Here is a 24,245-nt window from a genome sequence, read left to right on the forward strand (position 1 = left end):
CCACCAACTAAGAACGGCCATGCACCACCACCCACAGAATCGAGAAAGAGCTATCCCGTGTCCAGGTCGGGTGAGGTTTCCCGTGTTGAGTCAAATTAAGCCGCAGGCTCCACTCCTGGTGGTGCCCTTCCGTCAATCCCTTTAAGTTTCAGCTTTGCAACCATACTCCCCCTGGAACCCAAGACTTTGGTTTCCCGGACGCATCAAAACCTGGATGGTGGGAGCTTTCTTCAGCTGAATGAAGATAAGACTGAGATCCTCATCTGTGTCCCAGACAAGCTGGTTCCCAAAGTCAGAGACTCTCTTGGTCAGCTTGCTTCTCACACCGAACCTTCTATCAGAAATCTTGGTGTGACCTTTGACCCAGCTCTCACCCTGGATTCTCATGTCAGTTCTCTTGTTGGCTCTTCCTTCTTCCATCTCAGGAACATTGCTAGGTTGAGTCCCGTTCTGTCCCGCTCTGAACTTGAGATAGTTCTCCACACCTTCATCTCCTCACGCTTAGACTACTGTAACTCTCTTTTCACGTGTCTGAGCAGAACCTCCCTGAACCGCCTACAGGTGGTTCAGAACGCCTGTGCTCGGCTTCTGACCAAGTCCTCCAAACACACCCACATCACCCCGCTTCTCCTCCAGCTTCATTGGCTGCCAGTCAACTTCAGTAATGCATGGTATAACTGTATGCCGGTTATACCATGCATTACTAATTCACAGGGCCCTAGTGTTGCTGCAGTAGAATTAATAAATAGATATCAAGAAATTGTTGTTTACCTGGCTTCAGATAGGAAACGGATCTTCAGCTCTGGAGGTAAATCTTCCTTACAAGTTTTGACCGCAACCAGCATTTTATCACGCAGCAGTGTTCCTTTGAAAACTTCACCGAAGTTACCCTAGTGACAGATGGGTGAGGGGTATGATGGGACAAAACCTTTTTTGTTTTTTTAAATAAAACCTTAACAAATGCCAGGAAAATGAAAGGAAGTTAGGTCACCTTTCCCAGCAACTCGCCTAGCACCACATCCTCATGGTTCAGGATCCATTTCTTGTCCTGCAGAGAAACAGCCTCAGTTACTACCAGTCTACCACTACCAAGTATTTATTTTCTGCTCCTTGGAGTGATCAGATGCCTTTACTCCTCCTTCCTTACCTTCCCAAGGCTCTATGCCCTGTCCATGTCTCAGAGAAAGTCTTTGCATTCTTTCAGAAAATGTTTAAATTTTACAAAACCATGGATCTCGTTAGCTGGTCACTAATCAATTGACAAAATTAATTCTACTTTAAGAACAGTGAAGAGAACTCCCCCGTGTCTAGAAGGAATGCACCCAGTTGGACATATTTTGGATTCCTGGAAGGAGTGGAGTATTATGTGTCTTTCCCTGCTTTCCATGGAGGATGCTGAACAGCTGTTTGTTTTTGGATTCATGATTTCCATTTTTCTGCTAATTGGAGCAGATGGTTATCTGGTATTTAAGAAAATTGTGGAGCTGTTGAGGCCAATTGGAAGATTTCCGGAGCTCAGGGAAGGTTACCTCCATGCTTTATGCACTCAGACGTTGCTCATTGTGAATTGCAAGCTGGAAAATCTGGCGGAAATTCCACTACTTGCACGCAGGATGGATTTCATGGAGCCACCAAGGACTCACGTCTCTCTTAACCCATGACAGCAGAGGAGAAAGAGCGCACAAGATGATCCCAGCTCCTCCCACCCTCCTCTTGTGGACTGATGTTGTAACCCATCTGTGTGTGATTATATGATGAAATGTTTATTGGTATATCAGAGCTATCCCCTATTGGAGGTAACTCTAAAATGCCGTTTCCTCCCCTCTACCCTTCCTATTCTCCGGTAAACCCTTTATTTCTCATGCTTCTTGTCTATTTTTCTTTCCGTAGTCCTAATTTTAGTAACTCCTTAACGATCCTAAGACGTCAGATCACACGGCCCTACTTGAGCTTAACACCTTTAAGACTGGAGATGGTTGTGGATTTCAGAAAGCTCCCCATAGTGTTGCCTCCCCTCACAATATCCAACAGCCCAGTGACAATGGTGGACTCTTTTAAGTTGTTGGGAATCAGTGGGAGACAACTACATCCTCAAAAGACTCAGCAGAGCAGGGCTTCCCCCAGCTCTTTATAAACCTGGCAGGCCGCCAGGCTAAGCATCATGCCCCGCCCCCCTCCCCTCCCTGATCGTGTCCGCTGACACGAACGGCGCAACGGAACTAGAGCTCTCTATCAGCTGATAACTGGTGAGAAACAGCAGCGGAACGTGTGCAACCCCCTCACCCCCGCTCTCACGGAGGAGCCCCCACCCCCGCAGAGACTGCTTCTCTAGCGTGCCTACATCAGAGTACATTGTTTGCCTAATTCATTATAAATGTGTAGAGCAGTCTAAACCTGTGAATTGCACCAGTAAAGGACTGACTCAGCTGTTGTTTTTGTTCAGGAGTGTGCATGTACAGCACGTGCGCCTCATGCACGAGCTTACTATTTAAGCTGCAGTTACATGTTTGGCCTGAGGGGGCAATCTCAAGCATACAAATGTCAGACTCCTTATATAGTCCCTTTAAGCACTTTAAAATGGCTAACACTGATTAAATTGCTGAATGGAGGCATGTCAAAGTGAAAAACTAACAGTAAAACAGTAAAAATAACTGACAAAATATCTAATTGAAAAGCGAGAAAAAAATGCAAGAGGAAAACAATTCCAAATCTCACTATTTATAAATCACAGTTCATCCAATAAATGCAAATCAAAGCGCTTTACAAATTAAAATGACCCCGCATGCTCACATTCCCTCCCTTCCCATAATATAGAGGCAATATGACAATTATATCCCCATTACACTCATCGTCTGACACACACACACACACACACACACACACACACACACACACACACACACACACACACACAAACACACACACACACAAGGAAATAAGATAAAAATGGACCACACTGGGCTGAGCTCAGATGAGCCAGACAAGCTAAGTTAAGGAAACGCCATCAGGGGAGTCATCCACCCCGACAGCAGCAGATCCCTCAATTTAATGTTTTGTGGAAAAGCCGTATTTGCATTCAAAGCCTAGCTTTTTTGCAGATTTTTTATAACAGCTGTAACTGTTATTAAGGAATATGGGCATATGTGTAGGTGCACAGCTGGTTACCTTAATAACAGGCTTGAGAAGTACAACTCCAGACTTCTTGGTGATAACCTGTTGAGTAGAGAAGTGGTGCTCTATGAGCTGAGGGATGGTCGAGAAGCCGGTCCCCTCAAAGCGGTATTGACTCTGTTGAACAGGAGGGAGGGAAGGGGGGTTATAGACTGTCAATGACTCGAGCTCCTTATTTTTTCCCCGTGTCCTGTCTGGCTGTGAAGCAAACAGAAATGATGTCTGAATGCTGGTGACAAGCCTTACAGATTTACTCTCAGGTGGAGCATCAAAGCTTCTGCTTTAATGTCACGCCTGATACTTAAAACTTTATTGTTATTTGGATGCTTTGTAAGTCCGACCGGACACGGAGACAGAGGTGAACGAAAAAGGAAGAAACAAAAGGAAGGGGGGGGGGGGTCCACAAAAATAAACAGTCAATGATGAACAAGAGTTTGATTCTAGACCAGCAGAAAGAGAAAAACAACACACAACAATACAGCAGGAGTAAATTATCACTGCGTCAACCTGATGAGGAAATATGAAATCAACCTTGTTTTACCGAAAAATCACGATAGTAAATCACAGTGACTCAACCTCCTTAAGTGGAACCACCCGACTGTGTTTTGTAAGCATCTGTGCGTGTGCGCGTGTGTGTGTGTGTGTGTGTGTGCGCTAGCGCTCATAAGGCAGCGCTGTAATTTTCTTGTTCCTTTCACAGTTTGGGAACCAGTGCAGATTTATATAGAATCCAATATTTCAGTATAGATTAGCATCTGAGAATCTATTTTTTATAACATTTGTTGGGTATTTTTTATAATTGTTCCTTTTTGAGGCCTAAAAGATGCCTATTTTGTGTTATTAACACATCATGAATCTCTGTGTTTGCCAACTACTGTGGCTGTTCATGAAAGGTTGAGCAAGGATGTTGATTGTAAGCAACCTCTGTACCTCTGTAACCTGAGAAGGCTCGCCTTCTCCTCCATCCATTGTGAATAAAGCCCCTGACGAACTGGGAGCACAGGGGAGTGACGTGGGGAAGCCTCGGAGGAGGTTTCTCTGCGTTAACTCTCCATATTTTGGGGACTCAGGGTAAAATGTCTTCCTTTGTTGTCGAGTGTTTATTTCAGGTTCCAGGGTTATGGAGATTAAATATTACTTAACATTTAATTACCAAACATCTTGGTGGAGGGTAGGCAGAGCTGGTAAGAGCAGAAGGCTGAGGCTAGAGCAGACTAGGGACTGGATGTCTGGGCCCAGCTTCTCGCATGTTGATTCGCCCACATGGACATTACAAATAATCAATTTACTCTCTCTCTCCGGGTGTGTCGTCCTTTAAGGTAATATGGGATAAATCTAATTACCTATCAACATTGATGCACATATACATATTTTGTGCATATACTGTTTTCATATATACACTCAAGCATAGAAAAATACCTATAAATGCCCTCTTTTGCAGTGTGTGTGTGTGGCGTGTATGTATACATACATCAGCGTACTGGATGATAAAGTGCCGTCTCTGCTCATCAGAAAACACCGATAGGACATACTCTCCTGGTTTTCCGTGACTCTCCCTGACCAGGAAGTCTCCCTGTTGCCGTAGTAACTCCTGAGCCTCAGTGCGGGGGATTGCTCCATGGTACCACTCCTGCTCTGCCAGGGGGCGCTCTGATGTAGGAATCACCTCAAAGAACTGCTGCTGGGAGGAAGATACAGCCATCACATATAGCCCATATCTACTACACATTCATTGGAGGGCTAGACTCAGCTCTACTTTACGGTTCTGGTGGTCTCACAAGGTGCTTCATAAAACAACAAAAGATACAAAAACAAGTCTAAAAAAGGAAAAGGTAATCATTGGCTCCTTAAAGACACAGAAATGGCAGACACCAGGAGGAAATGTTCCGCTCCTGCAGTGAACCCTACTTCTTGGTTTAACGACAGCATTTGCAGCCTTAAGCGCCAGTGCAGAAAAACTGAGCGATTGTGAACATGACCATAAATAACAAAAGGGTAATCACATGATACTGAGAAAGGCAGAATTGGTAGAAACAGCGGCATAAAGAGAAACTAGTGAGGAAGATTCAGCAGGAGGTCCCACCAAGGCCAGCCTGAACAGGTGAGTTTTCAGCTGCGTTTTAAAGGGCATCTTTAATGTTCTTTAAAATGGCTGAAAAACATTGTGTAGCATCATGAAGGTCCTCTAATTTGTGACAAAGGTCACATTTTCCCAGCTGGGTCAGACTGTAACTTTTAGTTCCACAGATTAAAGAGGAGCCCTGATGTCTAAAGAATACGATCCTTTATCTGCTGCTGTTCCGTCCCAGAAGAAGGACACTTCAAGTTCACGATAATAATTTAAGCAATAACTTTAATAAACTCTTTGACTTTATTGAGGTTTATTATAAATGGCTATTGACTTCCGAAGGAGTAAGGATGCCCCCCGCCCTCTCTGCATTAAAGGAGCTGAGGTGGAGAGAGTTCCCTCCTTTAAGTTTCTCGGGATTTACATCTCTGAGGATCTGTCATGGACAATCAATACCACTGCCTTGGTCAAAAAAGCACAACAGCGGCTGCACTTCTTGAGAGTCCTGAAGTGGAATAGGCTGCAGACCAACCTCTTGGTGTCTTTTTATCGAGCAGTCATTGAGAGCGTGATGACTTACGCTATCCCTGTGTGGTACGCGGGGTGCACAGTAGCTGATAAAAACAGATACCAGAGGGTCATTAGAGCGGCGGAAAAGGTGATTGGATGCACCCTTCCCTCCTTGGACACTATCGCCCTGCAGAGGTGTCTCACTAGAGCAAGGACCATCTCCAGGGACATTTACCACCCAAACCACTACCTTTTTGCCATGCTGCCATCTGGGAAAAGGTTCAGATCCCTCAGCTGCAGGACCGACAGACTGAGGAAGAGTTTCTTTCCCTGGGCTATTAGAACCCTGAATGGACAGAAAAATCAACCCTATTGATATTATTTATTGTATTTTGTAATGTTTTAGTTTTTTATTGCATGGTGCATATTGTACTTGTTTTAGCTATTTTTCTTAGTATTTTTAGTGGATGCCTAATGTGGAGCTCTAGGAAATTTCGTTGAATGTGCAATCATTTAATGACAATAAAGGATATCTAATCTAATCTAATCTAATCTCAACCTGCCAGAAGTCTTATTCTCACCTGGATTCCTGCTCATTTACCCCTTTCCCTCCTACGTTTTCCCGGGATCGGATAAACATCGCTTGAGGTGTTTGGGTAGGAATCAGCGTTTGGCTTTGGGCCAGTGTGCCGCTCACGTAAACAAACAGGGAGGTAAATCCTCGGTGCATCTTGGGTAATCGTGGACAAACAGAAGGACAAAAGAGTCTGGCGTTCATAGGAGATGGTAGCCGGGACACTACCGAGGAGGATCGCAGACAGGAGCAAGGCGGTAAAAGAGGAGGTTAGTGGAGAAAAGTTTGATAAAGTGGCCGGTGACCACAGCTAAGCCAAGCACAGGCACCATCTTATTACCGACCCGGAAGCGGATATGTATCACAAAATATCGTGATATACTGCATGTGTGTGAATGACTGTGTTGTAAAGCACCTTGTAGAGTTCCAGGACTCACAAAGGCACTGTATAAAATATACGCCATTTACCATACACCGTATTGTCTCCCCTGTATCATGATACGCATCGTATTGCCAGAATTTCACCAATACACATCCGTAAAAGCAACCCTCGGGCGACTGACAAGTGTGGTCCAGCACCAGGATAGTGTGGAGAAGATTTCTCTTTGCGCAGCACTTTCCCACTGGGCTCAGTCCTGAGCAGTAAGTCTAGAGGGCAGTGCCCACATTTTTAATGAAGTCTGGGAATGCTTTACGCGCAGTTGCAAAGGGCTTGCGAGCTGAAACTTTGCTTGATTAATTTTTAATCAAGGGGTTGCCACCTGTTTGATCACAAATGCATTTAACACAATGCGATGATTGTTGCTCTGACTTTTAAACTGAATTCAAAAAGAGGATCTGATGGTAATAAGAAAACAAATAATAGGGACATTTTTCATTCTAGAGCGTGGTTAATAACATCCCTAAACGTGAAATCTACGTTTTTCACCTCAGGTGTGTGTGTACCTGTGTCAGGCCTATGCTGCTGCTCTCTCCTTATCTTACTAGACCCCTTCACTATTTGACTCAGACTGCTCTTATTATTTTACTGACAGGTGGCCGTGGCGCTGGAATTTCAGCCGTGGCGCAGTGCCATGCCTGTGCCTATGTAGGGGATACAGAAATGAAAGCCTAGTGTGTGATCCCTGTCCACAAAAGCAGATTCACTAAAGTAGTTGTGGCATCCTGAACTCCCCAGAGACGCCTGTAGGCAAACTGTGGAGAATCCAAGTCTAGTGTTATCCATGATTTGTTGACTTTATCTGTTATACCAAATACACCATTTGAGTGCCTTCCAATTTCATTGCATTCTCATGCAGTCACATTAAAGTCTTTCTAATTCTAATACTTGCCAGATGTTTTAAGCTGACGCATACTGGGAGTATATTGCAAAAATATATGCTCCAAACTTAAATATAGCGGAGTGATGCCACACTATGCTTCTGAGTCCGAAACAAACCTGTCCACTACAACTGCGGCTCATTGTTGCGTACTACGCTTCGCAAAAGTTACAAAACGCTTATGTGTCTGGTGGAAAGGCCCAGTGTGTTAAGACAGTACATCTGTCTCTAGGGGCAGAGAAAGCACTAAGGATTTCTTTAAGCACTCACCGAGGTGGATGAGCCTAGCATGGCTTTTGGAGACCGCATCATACCAGCCAGAGAGTGACGTAAAGTGTCAAAGCGAGAGCTTTTTTCCTTCATCTTGTCCTGCAGGAACAACAAAAAACAGTGACTGTTTATCCGAACAAGCAATGGTTCTTCCTACAGGGTATCAGCAGGTTTAAGGGAGCCCAATTTAAGACTTTTTAAGACCTTTTTTAAGGCCACTTTGACCAAATTTCAGCTATTTTTAAAATTTAATTTAAGCTATAATGTCCAGCTATTGCCTGGAACCGGTGCTAACCACGTCACGAACGTGGGATTAGCCATCCAGTTACCATTACACTTGCACTTCCCCATGGCGCAAGCTCCCGCTAGCTTAACCAGCTAATGTGCTCATCTAAAAATAGCCCCCTTTCACAACCAACTGAATGTGTACGGTTCCGCTTACGCCAACATCGTACACAAAAAATGCTGAACACCAACTAGAAATTCACGACAATTTTATAGAAATAAAAGAATCTTAATTATTGGGTCTTTGGTAATTTAAGACCTTTGGAAACTGTATTTAAGGATAATTTGTCATTTTTAAGGATTTTTAGGGCCTTAAATTTGGAAAAGCTCATTTAAAACTTTTTAAGACTTTTTAAGGACCCGCGGATACCCTGTCCTAAACATCACTTACAGTTGATCCTATAGAGCGAGTGTCGTCCTCATACTGAAGGACTGGGAGAACAGGCAGTGGTGCAGCAGCCACGGTGGAGGCCAGCTTCGCATCCAGCAATGATTTCTGGGAAAGGAGACGGGCCTCAGAGCTGCGAAGTGACTGGACAGTGTGACGAAGCTCCAAAAGGGCGAGTTTCTGACTGAGCAGCAGAACGCAGCTGGATGGGGAAAGACATCAAACTATTAAGCTTCCTTGCAAGGAGAGAGGGAGAGGCACAGAGAGAGAAACAGGAAGAAAAATACAAGGAGCAAAAGAGAGACAGTGTTTTAGGTGGGCATCTTAGTTTTAGTTATAGTTATAGTCAGGACGAAAATACATTTTAGTAGTGTCATACAATGATTTCTTCACTTTATGGGTTACATACAATCATACCCTGTTTTATCCTATAAGATTATTTTATTAAAGTTAAGAGTCTGTCTGGAGTCTCCTTGTGACTGCATCATATCACGATTTTGTTTTAGCAAAATCATGATTGTGATTTTACCACAATTTTTTTTCTATTTTGACAATTCACACGTTTTGGAAGTTATTTACCAGGGGAAAAAAACATTATTTTAAAAGTATACCAATTCAAAGAAAGTAGGATCAAAGATATCCGAAGTCTACAAAATTCTTAAAATTCGTCCGTCCGTCTGTCATCTATCTAAATGGCCTATATTTGATATAGCGCTGTCTAGATACCTGGAACCCCCAAGGCGTTTTACAACACAATCAATCATTCACCCATTCAAGGTGGGCTAGGTGTCTTGCCCAAGGACACAACGACAAACTGAGCGGGGCTCGAACCTGCAACTTTCCGATTACGGGGCGCACACTTAACTTCTGTGCCACCATCGCCCCCGTTGAAAGTGAACGCACTATTAGCTGCTAGCAACAGAAGCTAAAGTATAAAGCTAACATTATCTTAATAACTCACTTAGAACCTTGTCAATGTTATCATTAACCAGTCACCCATCGCATTTAGAGAAGTAGACCCAAACTTTAGAGTACATTCTTTCTGCCATGCTGCCTACTCTGTTTACAACTCACCTGCAGCGGCAGCGAATGACGACGTGACGCTCTTGCGCATGCGCTGCTGTCTATATCTTGTGAAATCAGATACCGAACGCTAGTGTGTATGTGGCAAAAGGTACAGAAACAAGGCAACGTTCCATTTCACGTGATTCGGTCCTTGGTCGGTACCACGGAATTCGGTCGGTGCCTTAAAAAGTACCAAATACGGTACCCATCCCTAATACTAGCAGCCGGTATAATCGAGTATGATGTGCTTCTTCAAAGATTCATAATTGTTTATGTCCGCATCTTAATACATCGATTATTAGACCATTTTTTCCGCTCCACCAAGCACTACCGAGTGGTGTACATAACATGTCTGTGTTACAAAAAAATTTGTAACCGTAACTTTTGCTGCCTCTTGGCCAGGACTCCCTTGAAAATGAGGTTTTTAATCTCAGTGGGACCTTCCTGGTTAAATGAAGAATAAATAAAATTTCATAAAACGACCTAAACAAACCAACATGCTGCCTTAAACTTGCTCTGAATTGTTCATCGGTGTCTGTCGTGCCAACAGAAGTAGAGTAGCAAACAGCGTGTTAGAGTTGATTTGCAACTGCTGCTGTTGCTCCTCCGCATGCCTCTTTCCATGGTGCTGAATTAGAGAGGCTCTGGCAAATGCTATCCATGGTGCTGAACAGCCAAAAGTAGGTATGCTGGCCTTAAAGATTTATTCTCAGGTGGAGCATCAAAGTTTCTGCTTTAATGTCACGCCTAATACTTAAAACTTTATTAGGGTTCCAAGCCCAAAGGGCAGGAAACCCTATTGTTTTTGTACGGATTTTTCATTATTTTTCCAGCATTATTCTTCTCCGGTAATTCCATATGGGTGCAGAAGCCAGAAAATGCCAGAAAAAATCTGACATGGCAGTCTGGTAGAAAATCCTGACCGCTACTCAGATTTGAAAATTTATAACCAGCAATCACTAGGTGTCGCTGTTGCGAAGGTAAATGCATTTCAGCTACTAGCTCCCAAACCAGAGGCCCTACAGTCAAAAACGTTATATGTGCTTGATCCTTGGATGATTCTGCATGTCGTTCGTATTGACCATGCCCATTTCCGCCTAACTAGATTCTTTGCTAAATCGCAAAAAATGCTAAACTTGGTTTTAATCACCAATCCGTCATTTTTCATCGAATCAGCTTCAAACTTGGGATATATGATCTATAGATGAAGTTAAGTAATTGTGATGAAGAATTTTACAGAAATATTTAAAGTTGCTTGAATGACACATGGTCCGTTGGGTAATTTTATCAATCCAAGATTACCTTAGGGAAAGTTTAAAGCACAGGGGGTTATAGTAATCAATCAATCAATCAATCAACACCAATACCAATCACAAACAATCAATTTAGACTTAGCAAAGTTGAGAGGAAAAACACACCAAACACGGGTCTCAGTTCACTCTCATCGGACCGGGAGTCCTCCGAAAGTTTTTGTTCAGCACACAAGCACACACAAAGATTAACGCAGACACCTTTGACATTTCCTTAGACTCTCAGGTGGGAAAGCTGTAAAGGGAGTCTAAACTTCTAACGCTCCAGGTGCACCCTAAATCAACAAAGCCATTGCTAGACTTTCTCAAGGGAGTTTTACTGATAAAGGTCGGTTCCGAGGCAAGGTCATCCTCCCTGTAGGAACTAGTGGAGCCTGGTATCTATCAACAGGATGAAGCTGCGTTTTAATAAGGAGCAGTCAAGACATTAATATTAGTTCAATAATAATAATATCAGTTTTTATCTAACAGTCAAATTCAGTGTGCTAGCTAGCGCATGTCCTAATTGATGATATCTCCACAACTTTTTAGATTTAGATGATGAGACTTTGGACTCTTACAAAGCATGAGCTGTAAGTAACATCTACTTAATTTTGTTTTGATTCACCAATAGGGGGCGCTAAAGAGTCAAAATGTTTGTTTCAGCGAAACGGCTTGATGGATTTCCACAGAACTTGGCACAGATGTTAATTATCGGACCCTTAAGCTATATTTTGAAAATGATTTAAAAGTAGGCGTGGCTTATAGGTTTTACAATTTTTCGCCCTTTTACTCATGAAAAATATATATTCTATACAGAAAGTTACAGTTCTTACCCGTAATAGTGTCACCTACAATCACAGAATTTTTTTAGAAATTGGTCCAATAGGTGGCGCTGTTGTACACCACAAAAGTTTTGGGCAATTTTCTCCCCATTTCTTCAGTAAAAAAAACAAATGATCTCATCCTGTATGTTCATTGTTATTGTTTTAATTAAAATTTAATTTAGAAACAATAAAATGACTAAACCTGATTTCCCATGACCCCATGATCATCCAAGAGAATAAATTTTTAATGAATTTAATAAACATTGTCAGTAATATTGAAATGGTAAATGGCCTGTATTTGTACTGCACCTTTGTAGGAAGGTTCAACAACCCTCCAAGGCGCGTAACACAATCAGTCTTTCAGCCATTCACATACACAGTCACACACTAATGGGAATGAGCTACAATGTAGCCACAGCTGCCCTGGGACGCCTCTGGTCAGAGATTGGATCAATCCTTCAACCTTCCGATTACTGGAAAACCCGCTCCAACTCCTGAGCTACTGTTGTCCCATGCAACACAGGGCTTAATTAACTACATCTCCAAGATCTTTAAAAAGCAAACGATGGAACTGGATTGTAATAGGAATTGAGATGTTATCGATGCCTATGAAAGATATTCCTATAGGCTGTGCAAAGGGTTCAAGGAGATTTCCTGAGTGTTCCTTTTATTGCGCCAGTTGAAGTGAGCTGACGGGACGCCTGCGGAAGAACATGTTTTTGGGGCGGGGCCACGTGAGGAATGGCGAAGTTGAGGGCAGGGCCGGGTGGGGGACTGGTGCAGAGTCGGGATCGAACACACAACCTTCCGATTACTGGAAAACCCGCTCCACTTCCTGAGCTAATGCTGTCCCATGCAGCACATGACTTCACTTATTAAATCTTCACTTTCTTTAATAAGGAAACAATGGAATTCGATTTTAATCACGATTGAGAAGTCAACAATGCCTATGAAAGACATGTGTATAGGCTATGCAAAAGGTTTGACATATCCTGAGTGTTCCTTTCATTGCGACGGTTGAAGTGAGTTGACGGGACGCCAGAAGGAGAATGTGTTCCACGAGAGGAATGGCGAAGGTGAGGGCGGGGCCGGGTGGGGGACTGAGGCTGGTTGGCTTGGAACCCGTTGCTAATTGCTTGCAGTTTTAGTTTTTTTATATCCGCCACAGATCTTTTTGAAGAATTCACAACATTGACAGCTTCAGCAACGCTGTGCCACTCCAGATTTTCTCTTATTTGTTTTGCAAAAGCACTTCCTTTCATTTCTCCACCTAACCCACAAGTACCTGAATTTCTGCTTGTGAAATAGTGCTTCATGATCAAAATGCTGCAACAAGCCAGTGTCGGTACAGGATCTGCTTGGGTGCAAAATTGGCTCGGGGTCCGTCGACTGCCGAAGACGTCTAAGTAGTTGATTGGCTGAACATGAACCTTACGGAATTACGTAATCACGTTACATTGTTATCACGTTACGTTGGTCCAGGTAAATCTTTCTATTGGAAAGATGGACAACTTTTACAAAGAAATCCATCATTACCTCTTTGAAAATACACTTTTAGCATAGAGCTGCATAAATATTAGGGCTGAATGATTAACTGCATGTGAAATTAAATTGCGATGTGAAAAAAGGAGATTTTCTAATCTCAAAGGCTGCAATTTGGCAGGGAGTGGTTAGCGCAATGCTAATATACATGGAAAAACCCATAGGAATGCTAATGCTAATATCGCCGATTACATTATTACAAATTATGAATTAGAAACGTGCCAAATGATTACATTTGGAGTCTAACAGAAAGTAAAAATACCATCAATCAAATAAGTACAGACAGGTATTTTAGTAAAGCCAGAAAACTTTTAACTCCAGAGTTTTGGCTAGCAGCTATGAGCGTAACTATACGCATGGACAAGACGTCAAACTCTAAACACAAAATACTTCAATAAACGGGACACACTTCTTTCCTGCAAATACAATTTCACAGGTGTTGCTAATACCTATGATTCTTCAAGGGATGTGCTCAAAGAGGAGTTCAACATTATGAATAAAATATAGTGTTTTATTTTACAAATACCATTATAAACACAAACTTACGTCTTAAGAAACATTATTTTAATAACGAAACTGCTAAATTCTTTCCAACAGTATAAATATGTAGTGTATTTTGTCCGAGTGGGTTTGCCGTACTTTGACGTCATCTGCAGTCGAAGGACCCCGAGCCGATCTTGCACCCGAGACCGGCTTCTGTATATGGATGAGATCCACTTGGTACTTTGCATTGACTATTTATGGCAGTAAGTGGGCGTGGTGAGGGCGGGATGTGACTAAAAAGCAGCTGAGAAACATTCTTGTTAGTCTCTGATTTATGAAGCGGAGATTGCGTGCAGCTGTGCGTACTCCTTGTTTGATAGATCACAAACCTACTTGACGTAAGTACATTTTTTTTGCTGAGCTTAAGTATGGTTTTAGTAAGGATTCTATGCAATGTTTGATAAATGAGACCCCTGGGTTTTTTAACCAGCTTCCCCTACGTTTACATCACTTTCACACACGGAGTAAAAGTTCAGAAGACGTGTATGCGTTTACACTTTTGCTGCTGCGTTCACGTGCAGTGTGAAGGGAGGAGTGAGAAACGTGAGAAGGGAGGGGTGAGACACGTGTAAAGGGGGGGTGGGGGGGGTGAGAGACGTGATGCAGCACACAGGGTCTGAACATTTGTTTAAATATTTAGATTTGATCTGAATTATTTGTTACATCAGCATTAAACCTTGCCTTCCCAACCTGGATCAGAACAAGAGGATGCTGACTCAGACCTGAACTATCAGTGCCGTTCTCTCGGTCCGCCAGGCCACGGGACACTACCGAAGAGGTGGAAAAGAGGAGGTTAGTGGAGAAAAGTTTGAAAAAGTGGCCGGTGACTGCGGCTAAGCCAAGCACAGGCGCCATCTTGTGACCGACCGGAAGCGCCGGTATAGAGATCACGCTGGGACCAATGGACTGAAAAAGCACTTTTAAACAAAGAGGCTAAAGTCTCATTTTTAGGGTCAGGGTCTGCGTTGGGACAGAGACACACAACGCCATTATGTGCAAGAGCCCTGCGACATGCTCGCAGAGGAAGATGGAGACATGCCCCAATTTTTAACTATCCGTCGAAAGAGATGGATAACACAATCTCCAGCTAATGGAGAAGCCAGAGAGCAAAACTCTGTCAATGTGGGTGCGTCTCTCCCTCACGGAGCTGACAGAGAAGTATAAATTGGGCTTAAGATGTGGAGGGGGCATGCAAAGGTGTTCAAAGAGTCAACTAGTTTGTTAGCTCAGGCAAAGAAACAGGAGCAAAGCTATCTAGGATAACGGGCCGGTTGGAGTCGGGAGAGGCAGCGATAAGGCTGAAGGAGAGATGCTAGATCTAACCTTATTGACTTTGTCCACAAAGAAAGACAAAAAGTTCTCACAGTCTGCAACAGAGTGGATGGAGGCTGTAGGAGAGGCAGGAGAGACAATGCTTCTGATGGTGTTAACTCATTCACTGCCAGCCGTTTCCTGATCGCTAAAAGCCTTCGCTGCCAGCGTTTCTCGCTGTTTTACTGTTTTTTTAAGAGTCACAGAACGTTGCGCGCTAGGAAGATGTCGATGCCAAAACAACCAAAACAAGGAGACCCACCTCTTACATCAAGAAGAATCCGCGTGTTTCGAGTGTTATCCGTTCTTTCATAATCCGTTGTCGAACTGTGAACGGCAGACGCTTTTCCGGTACGCACCTCACTTTTTTTTTACAGGAACGGCCCAAAACGCATGGATTTTCTGCTTCCTGATCATGTGACATTTGACGTATGTGGATTAAGATCGGCTTCAGAGCTCAGATATTTGTTCTCTCAGCGCGGGGGCTCGTTCCGATGCCCAAACAGTAACAAAATGCAAATGACGACTTTAATCGTCAATGGCAGTGAATGAGTTAAACAGCACCTTGGGGTCCCCTTTGCTCTGGGACACAAGGCTGGAGAAATGGGCAACCCTCGTGTCTCTGACTGCAGAGTTAAAAGGATGTCAGAAGATAGATGCCGCGGATGGACGTGGAGACTGGTTTTCTTCTACAAGCACTCAACTTTCTTGAACTCGTGCTAGGCTTGAATCTATTGCTTAGGTCCGGTCCAGCACCCCACAAACATAAACAAAGCTACAGGCAAATCCATGGCACCTCTTACTGGAAAAATAACTGTCTGGCAATCATATGAAAAGGTTGACAGGACATTACCAAAGACTGCAGACAAAAAATGGAAAAGAGAAAGTTAGCAGAGAAAAGTTTGAATGAGTGCCTTGAGACAACCTATGTCTTGGCGCAATCTCGATACCGGCCAGAAGCGAACCCTATGGAGACGCAACAGCTGAGAGAGCTAAGCCATTGTGTCTGCTGGCCAATTACCCCCTCCCAGAATTTTTCCCGAACTCCTCAAGTTAAAACACGGCTATGGAAGAAGATAGAGAGTTGGACAGAAGAAAATTAAGAGATGCTGATGAAAAACAGAGAGGGAGAGAGAGGGAGAGAGAGAGAGAGAGAGAGAGAGAGAGAGAGAGAGAGAGAGAGAAACTGACAGAAATAAACAAACTAAAACATTGAATGTGTTTGCATCCATGATGGTTGGTGACATGCGCCCTTTGGGTAGGCACTCTTCTGGTTGGCTGATTGCGTCACACAAATAGTAAACAAACGCCGGTGGGAGTGAAACAGACAGAGGAGAAATAGCTGATTCGGTACACATTGTCATTTTTGATGGTGTTACACGTGCTACATTGTGGTTATGATAATATCAAAAGACCACTCCCACAGTGTCATCACTTCTGGGTAGGGCAGTGTTGTTTACCGTACTGAGTACATTAGCTTGATTAGGAGTAGTCCAGTTGGGTTTGACTTCGGCTGGACTAAAGGGTTTACGATTATTTCAAGGCAATAATTTGGATTTCTCTCGCTGCATATAAACCCACTGACTGAGACATGCACATGAGAGAGAGAGAAAGAGAGAGCGAGAGAGAGAGAGAGAGAGAGAGAGAGAGAGAGAGAGAGAGGTAAATAGTGACAAAGAGAGATGGATGGTGCTGGAGTTTCCTCCAACTCACTCGCTCTTCCTCTCTGCACGCTGCTGACTTTTCTGGATTTTGGACTCCATGTCATCGGCTAACCCCTCCTTTATCTTGAGGTTCTCCTGAGTTAGCACCAGCTCTGCTTTTGTTGATGACAACCTGAAAAACAAACCAAAGAACTATAATGGAACTTTAACATCTCCTGTAAGGATAATTGAAAATAAGACTGAGATCCTCATCAGGTGTCCCAGACATGATGGTTCCCAAAGTCAGAGTCTCTCTTGGTCAGCTTGCTTCTCACACCAAACCTTCTGTCAGGAATCTTTGTGTGACCTTTGACCCAGCTCTCACCCTGGATTCTCATGTCAGGTCTCTTGTTCGCTCTTCCTTCTTCCATCTCAGGAACATTGCTAAGATGAGTCCCATTCTGTCCCGCTCTGAACTTGAGACTGTTCTCCACACCTTCATCTCCTCATGTTTAGACTACTGTAACTCTCTTTTCACGTGTCTGAGCAGAACCTCCCTGAACCGTCTACAGGTGGTTCAGAACGCCTGTGCTCGGCTTCTGACCAAGTCCTCCAAACACACCCACATCACCCCGCTTCTCCTCCAGCTTCACTGGCTGCCAGTCAACTTCAGGGTTCATTTCAAGATCCTGGTTCTGGTCTACAGGGCCCTACATGGATAAGCACCATCTTACATTGGTGATCTTCTTAGTCCCTACACCCCCAGCAGGTCCCTGAGGTCCAGTGGTCAAAGCCTACTGGTTGTGCAGCACCAGGCTAAAGACCAAAGGTGACAGATCATCTGCTGCTGTGGCCCCCAGACTCTGGAACTCTCTCCCCCTGAGCCTGAGATCAGTGGACTCCTTTAAAAAGCAGCTGAAGACTCACTTGTTCAAGCTGGCCTTTATATGACCTTCTTCACCTCTCTCTTTATTCTGCTCTCCCCACCTATTCCACCTTCCTCTGGATCTACCGATTTCCCTCTAATCTATCCACTCTCTCGCTTTCTTAACATTTTTTTAATCACAATTGTCTATTTTTGCTCATTAAATATATTTTTAACCATTTTTTAAATTATTTTTTATATTTTTACATTTTTTGATTTTGTGAAGCGCCTCGTTATTTTTATCTTGAGAGGCGCTATAGAAAAGATATTTTCCTTTTCTTCTTCTTAAGTTTTCTCTCGGAAATTCCCAGAAAAGTAGTTGGTTTTCTTTTGTTGTTCAGTCTCACCAAATATAAGTCTATGTAACAGTGTGATATTTTCACAATCACTTAAATTGTTCGTGAATATTGTTTCTGTCTAGCAGCATTGGCACTAACTCTGATTTGCTCAAGCAACTGATTACAATATTGCTGTAAATCCACATTAATTTATTATTACGGCTTTGCTGACATTGTAACATTACAGTAAACCTCCTGGGAGTTTGGTGTAAACAGCACGGAAAGTTAAAGGTCTTCCCCGCTGAATGGATTTGTAGGGCTGAGAAAGTAACATTTTGTGCTATTTAAATAAAAACAGACGCAAAGGATAATCCAAAGAATGTTAAAGACAGTAAAGAAAATTAACAGTAACATTGGTTTGGTTAACGGCACAAATGTATAATTAATTAATTAATTAGTTAATTAAATGGTGGACAATTAGCATTATCACTGAATTTGGTTAACAAACAGGATAGATGAACTGTTCAAACAATTACTATTTTAGAAAATAATTAATTTAGTGTAATAGTTAACCGAAATACAAATTAAATAATTAAATAAAATAAAAACATAAAAATAAATATCAAATGTTTGAAATGTTTACAATGTGAAGCAAAATTACAAGCTAAACGGTCAACCATTTCTGGAAACAAGTACTAAACTGTCCTGAACAATCAGAAATTATCAGTTAGCCTCCAACTGTGTGAGTTCTCCATCTCAAAATGATGAGAAGCTGCAACTTTCATCTTAGGCATATCCCAACTATGAGAGACAAACTGAGGAAAGAACAATCCAGACTTTCACATTGTCTGATCTCTAAAGAATTTACTTGCATAATTATGATGAAAAATGAGTAATTGGTCTCATCTTCAGAAACAAGAGAAGCATGCAAAGCAGATTCACCATCTCTGCTCACACATCTTGGACAAACGGGTAACAAAGTCAGCAAAAACAAAGTACAGTCTCATACCTAGGACATACACTCTCAGTAGCAGGAAAACCGATACAAAATAGCAGAAAGACTGCAATTACACAAGCTCCTAAACCTGTTACCATAAAACAGATGTCTTTCCTAGGACTGTGTAACTACGGCAGAGCATGGATTCCACACTAAGCAGAAAAAAACAACTACATCTGATTATTAAAAGATGTACTGTTTTAAATCCTGCAACCTTACTGCCCACAGCAGCAGATGGAACACCACATAGCAGCTTAGAAGACACAGAGTCCCTACAGCTACCCAGACCAGATTCAACTGGTACTCCTTTAACTGAAGGAGAACACTGATTTGTTGATGGCTCATGTTCTAAACTACAACAGGAAAAAACCAGAGGAGGTTTGCAGTTGTAACTCTACCAGATTAAGTTATTGAAGCATAATCATTACCTGCACATTTCTCAGCACAAGCAGCAGAAATCATTGCACTAACTAGAGCATGCACACCAGCTGAAGGAAAAGGCTTAACAGTGTACACAGATGGTCAGTATGCATTTTCCACACTGTTCCATTTTGCTAAACAATGGGAAAGAAGTGGAATGGTCACGTCTACTGGACAATAAATCACAGTTCTACACGACATGCAGCACGCAGCACCACTCACAGAAAAACAGATGTGGCTCAATAAAGCACAGCTGGATGACAACAGCATCTATACTGTTTGTGGCAAACCCATCCTACCTAAATCTCCTTTTAAAGCAGCAGCAATATTGACCCATGGGCTAGTGTCAACAGGAGGGATGGAAGACGTAGTACACAGACAATTCACCACCTATGGAATAAAATCCTACTTTAAAGTTTTTTGTAAAGCATGTGAAATCTGTGTGAGACAACCCACAGGGAAACATGAGACCCAAAAGGCGATAATTTCCTCAACCCAAGTGTCTGTTTCGGACGATGCACATGAACTTTGTTGAACTCAACCAAAGTGGACCATACAAATACTGTCTAGTGATGGTAGAAACAAAACGGCCCTGGCCTGAGTGTCTAGACCTAGTAAAACTATACATGAGAATAACACCCACACACGAAGGATTAACCCCTTTTGAGATCGTACATGGCAGACCATACAGAATTTATTTATTTCCAGCAGACGCAGAAACATCTTCTGAAAAAACCACATTAGCAGACTGTTATGGAAAAATCTATGTTTATTAATTCCTGATCATGGACTCAATCAACAGGATGTAATGTATTGCTCAATGACTCTCTGCATGCTCACTTACACACACACACACAGACACACATTCTTGTCCCGCTCATATCCATACACACACTGACTCTCCCTCTCTCACACAATGACCTCACTCCTCCTTTCTTATCTTGCTCTCTATAAATAAACCCTGTGAACAGATGTTTGGAGCATTTGCTTCGGCATCTGCCACAGTTATAACTGTTTGACTTGTCTGCTCATTGTCTCCTTCTGTCTTCACTCCAGGTAATGGTTTATTGATAAACATATTGATAAAATCCATGAAATTATTTGGTCCTTCGAAAGCCAGGGCCCCGTCACCTCGTGACGCCAAGAGCCGACGCCGGAGGACTGTTGACAACCTAAATCTCCTCCAGCACTGAGTTTGCTGGGCGATCGGTGAGGCCTTGACATCGTTAGAAGGAATGCGGATCCATGAACTACTCGAGCCCTGAGTGGGGAGAGTTTCGGTGAGACAAGTTTGTTGTTGTTTGTTGTCACTTTGTCTTTGTGGTACCGAGAGAAAATCCTTGGTGACCAGAGAATAAAGTGGTGTCGTTCGCCATGAATAGGATGGTTTTGACGGGTTCTTTTGAATGCTGTCTGCAATGGCTTGGTTTTCTGCATTTTAGCCGAAATTAGAAATGCAACTCTGGTGTAAGAAATTGATGGTGTCGTCTGCCGTGAATAGGATGGTTTTGTAAACCGGTATGATAACTATTGAGATTCAAATTATGGTGTTGTCCGCCTTGAATAGGATGGTTTTGACAGGTTCCTTGAATGCTGTAAAGTGGTGTTAACAGATTCTCTGAACGCTGTCTGTACTTGGCTTGGGTTTTTGACTGTTAAGTAGGTCCATGGTTGTGAAATTTGCCTTGAATAGAAACGTTGTTCTGGTTATCTTGTTGTTGTTGTTTGTTGTGTTGGATGTTGTCTGCTTAAATTGTTGCTTGGATAAATGAGAGTATGGAAAGATTTGTACGTGTGGTATGAATGTGGGAAAAAAACTCACAAAATACCTTTTGAGTAAATATGGAAGAAAGTGTATACCCAGGAAATGTGGAAAGGATCTGAAATTACCAGAGAAGTGATGGAAAACATGATTTTGGTGACCGCTGACGTGTCACAAATGTATTATGCCTGCGAGGAAGTACAAAGTGGTGGAGAGAAATAAAGGGTTGAAACTGAGCAGAGAGGAGGCAAGGTCTGCCTGAAAATCAAAACATCATAATTTGTGCATCAAAAGGTTGGATACGACCCAAATATTTAATTTCTGGTATCTGGTATCTGGTGATTAAAATAATTTGAACTATAAACTGTGTCCCTTTTAGTGGCTGAAAGGGAAAGCACTTTAGTGGAATCCCTCAAGTTTAGACAATAACTGTCTATCAGTACTTGGTAGTAAAATGACTGCCTAAATAAAAGCTGAGAGTGTATATTTTGGTTAAACAGTAATCCCAGACCGAAAAAAACTAATGACTATTGTCTGACATTTAAAACCAAGACAAGGGAGTTCAGCTAATGACAATCACACCCTCTTCTCAACCATTCGACATTTTCTTCTTGCATTGCGCGTGGACTCATTTATCCACAGCTCACGTTTAGCCCTGGGTTTCCTGAGCTGCAACGGGGCCACTGAGTCCATAACGGTGCTGCAGCATCGTCAGAAAAGGATTCTAGGTCGTTAGAAATCATATCAAATTCGCCACATAAACGGGGAGCAGTTAACGGGTTAACAATCCTAACCTGCCTGAAACGAGCAGGTGATTTTCGATTGTTGTCAGAGAGGGCTATGCTAAAAAGTACAGGCATATGATCTGAGAAAACAGTGTCACAAATATCAATGTCAGAAACAGACAGCCCAGATGTTAAAACAAGATCAAGAACATGTCCCTGCTCCTGAGTCGGTCCAAAAACATGTTGCACCAAATTACAAGAGTCCACAGTTCTCAAAAATTTCATTCACCATGGGTTTATCAGGATAACACACGTGAATGTTGAAATCTCCCAAAATGAGCAGCTCATCAAAAGCAGGCAACACTTCAACTAAAAGTCCAGCAAACTCAGTTAAAAAAATCTTTGTTGTATCGCGGGGGACGATAGAGTACCATACACAGCTTAGGATCATGCCTACCAAGTTCAAAGAAATGACATTCAAAACCGGGTAGGGGAAATCGCTGACATTTAAGAGTCTTTAAACACTGTAGCAGTCCCCCCCTCCATGTCCTGAGACACGTGAAGAATTAAAGTAGCAGCACCCAGGAGGTAACAATTCTGAAAAGATGCTAGACTCACTTTCCGGCGTTGTCCATACCTCCGTGATACAGAGAAAATCCAGACTACTTGATGTGAGGAAATCCTTGATAATAACTGTTGTTTGATAGAGACCTCGCGTTCACCAAACCAAATTTTACAGCAGCCGTCTTCCCCAAGTTGTCAAATGTCCTCAAAGCTCGAAGAACATACCGCAGATTGTTAAAATTAACACCAGGTTGCCGATGACGCAACGAATAAGGACCGTGCAGCCGATCCAAATAATCCGTGTCCACAACGGACATGAGCCAGGTGTCAGGGGGATTTGCAAGCCGCCGATGATCATGGGAGCAAAACGTGCCATTTACTGGAACCGGGAAAACTGCCCAACAGAGCTTCATTTTCGCCAGCTTTCCACTTCTCTTCCCCCTGCGGCGTTGCCTCCTCCTCCAGGGCGGCGGCGCAGGAACACGGCACAGGTACGGAGGAACTGAAGCTAGAAAATGGGGCAAAACTTTCTGCCCATCTTTATAAGATCCAGATATGGTTTTTGCAAAAATCTTGAGATCCAGGAGCTGTTGACGCTCATATATCAGCAGAGAGTTTGCATTGAAAATAAAAACAGATAAAAAACAATTAAATCAAAAAGAGCTCTAACCCAAAACGGCAGGCCAAGCACACCGGCGCCATTTTGAGAGGGAGTAAAAGGACTGAATGGCCCTTAACAGAAAGCCACCCACCCCATACTCCTGGAGCGTCCCCCACACGGTGCCCCTGGGGACACGGTCATAAGCCTTCTCCTAATCCATAAAACACATGTGGATTAGTTGGGCAAACTCCCATGCCCCTCCATCACCCTTGCAAGGGTATAGAGCTGGTCCACAGTTCCACAGCCAGGACGAAAACCCCATTGCTCCTCCTCAATCTGAGATTCAACTATCGATCGGACCCTCCTCTCTAGTACCTTGGAGTAGACCTTTCCAGGGAGGCTGAGGAGTGTGATCCCCCTATAGTTGGAACACACCCTCAGGTCACCCTTTTTAAAGATGGGGACCACCACCCCGGTCTGCCACTCCACAGGAACAGCCTCTGATGACCACGCAATGTTGCAGAGACGTGTCAACCTCGACAGCCCTACAACATCCATAGCCTTGAGATACCCAGGACGAATCTGATCCGCGCCCGGGGCTCCGCCACTGTGTAGTTGTTTGACTACCTCAGCAACTTCTGCCCCCGAGATTGGACAGTCCATCCCCAGGTCTCCCGGCTCTGGTTCCCCCTCAGAATGTGCGTAGGTGGGATTGAGGAGCTCCTCAGAGTATTCCTTCCACCGTCCGACTATAGCCCCAGTTGACGTCAGCAGCTCCCCATGCCCACTGTAAACAGTGTGAGCGAGTTGCTGCCTTCCTCTCCTGAGGTGCCGGAAAGTTTGCCAGAACCTCTTTGGAGCCGATCGATAGTCTTTCTCCGTGGCCTCACCAAACTCCTCCCACGCCCAAGATTTTGCCTCAGAAACTGCCACAGCTGCACCCCGCTTGGCTATCCGGTACCTGTCTGCTGCCTCTGGAGAACCACAGACCAGCCTTGCCCTGTAGGCCTCCTTCTTCAGTCTGACGGCTCCCCGAACCTCTGGTGTCCACCAGCAGGGAAGGGGGTTGCCACCACAACTGGCCACGGCCACCTTGTGACCACAGCTAGCAACAGCCGCCTCAACAATCGCAGAGCGGAACAAAGCCCACTCAGAGTCAATGTCCCCC

The 24,245-nt window shown here is 43.4% G+C and overlaps 1 protein-coding gene across 5 annotated transcripts in view; it reads right to left on the reverse strand.

Moving 5' to 3' along the window:
• fer (fer (fps/fes related) tyrosine kinase) overlaps positions 1–24,245 on the reverse strand; it is a 64,413-nt gene that overhangs the window by 15,410 nt on the left and 24,758 nt on the right. For 4 of the 5 annotated variants that reach the window (XM_015943271.3, XM_015943268.3, XM_015943269.3 and 1 more), the window contains exons 9-15: positions 16,876–16,998; positions 8,589–8,787; positions 7,913–8,011; positions 4,643–4,852; positions 3,166–3,288; positions 992–1,048; positions 772–890 (exon numbers count right to left, since the gene is read on the reverse strand). In XM_015943271.3, coding sequence (XP_015798757.3) covers positions 772–890; positions 992–1,048; positions 3,166–3,288; positions 4,643–4,852; positions 7,913–8,011; positions 8,589–8,787; positions 16,876–16,998 — 930 coding nt within the window. The remainder of the gene's footprint in view (positions 1–771; positions 891–991; positions 1,049–3,165; positions 3,289–4,642; positions 4,853–7,912; positions 8,012–8,588; positions 8,788–16,875; positions 16,999–24,245) is intronic. The other variant, XM_015943273.3, reaches the window with a different exon arrangement.

Source organism: Nothobranchius furzeri, chromosome 6 (genome assembly GCF_043380555.1).
Source record: "Nothobranchius furzeri strain GRZ-AD chromosome 6, NfurGRZ-RIMD1, whole genome shotgun sequence".
In the NCBI taxonomy this organism is placed as follows: domain Eukaryota; kingdom Metazoa; phylum Chordata; class Actinopteri; order Cyprinodontiformes; family Nothobranchiidae; genus Nothobranchius; species Nothobranchius furzeri.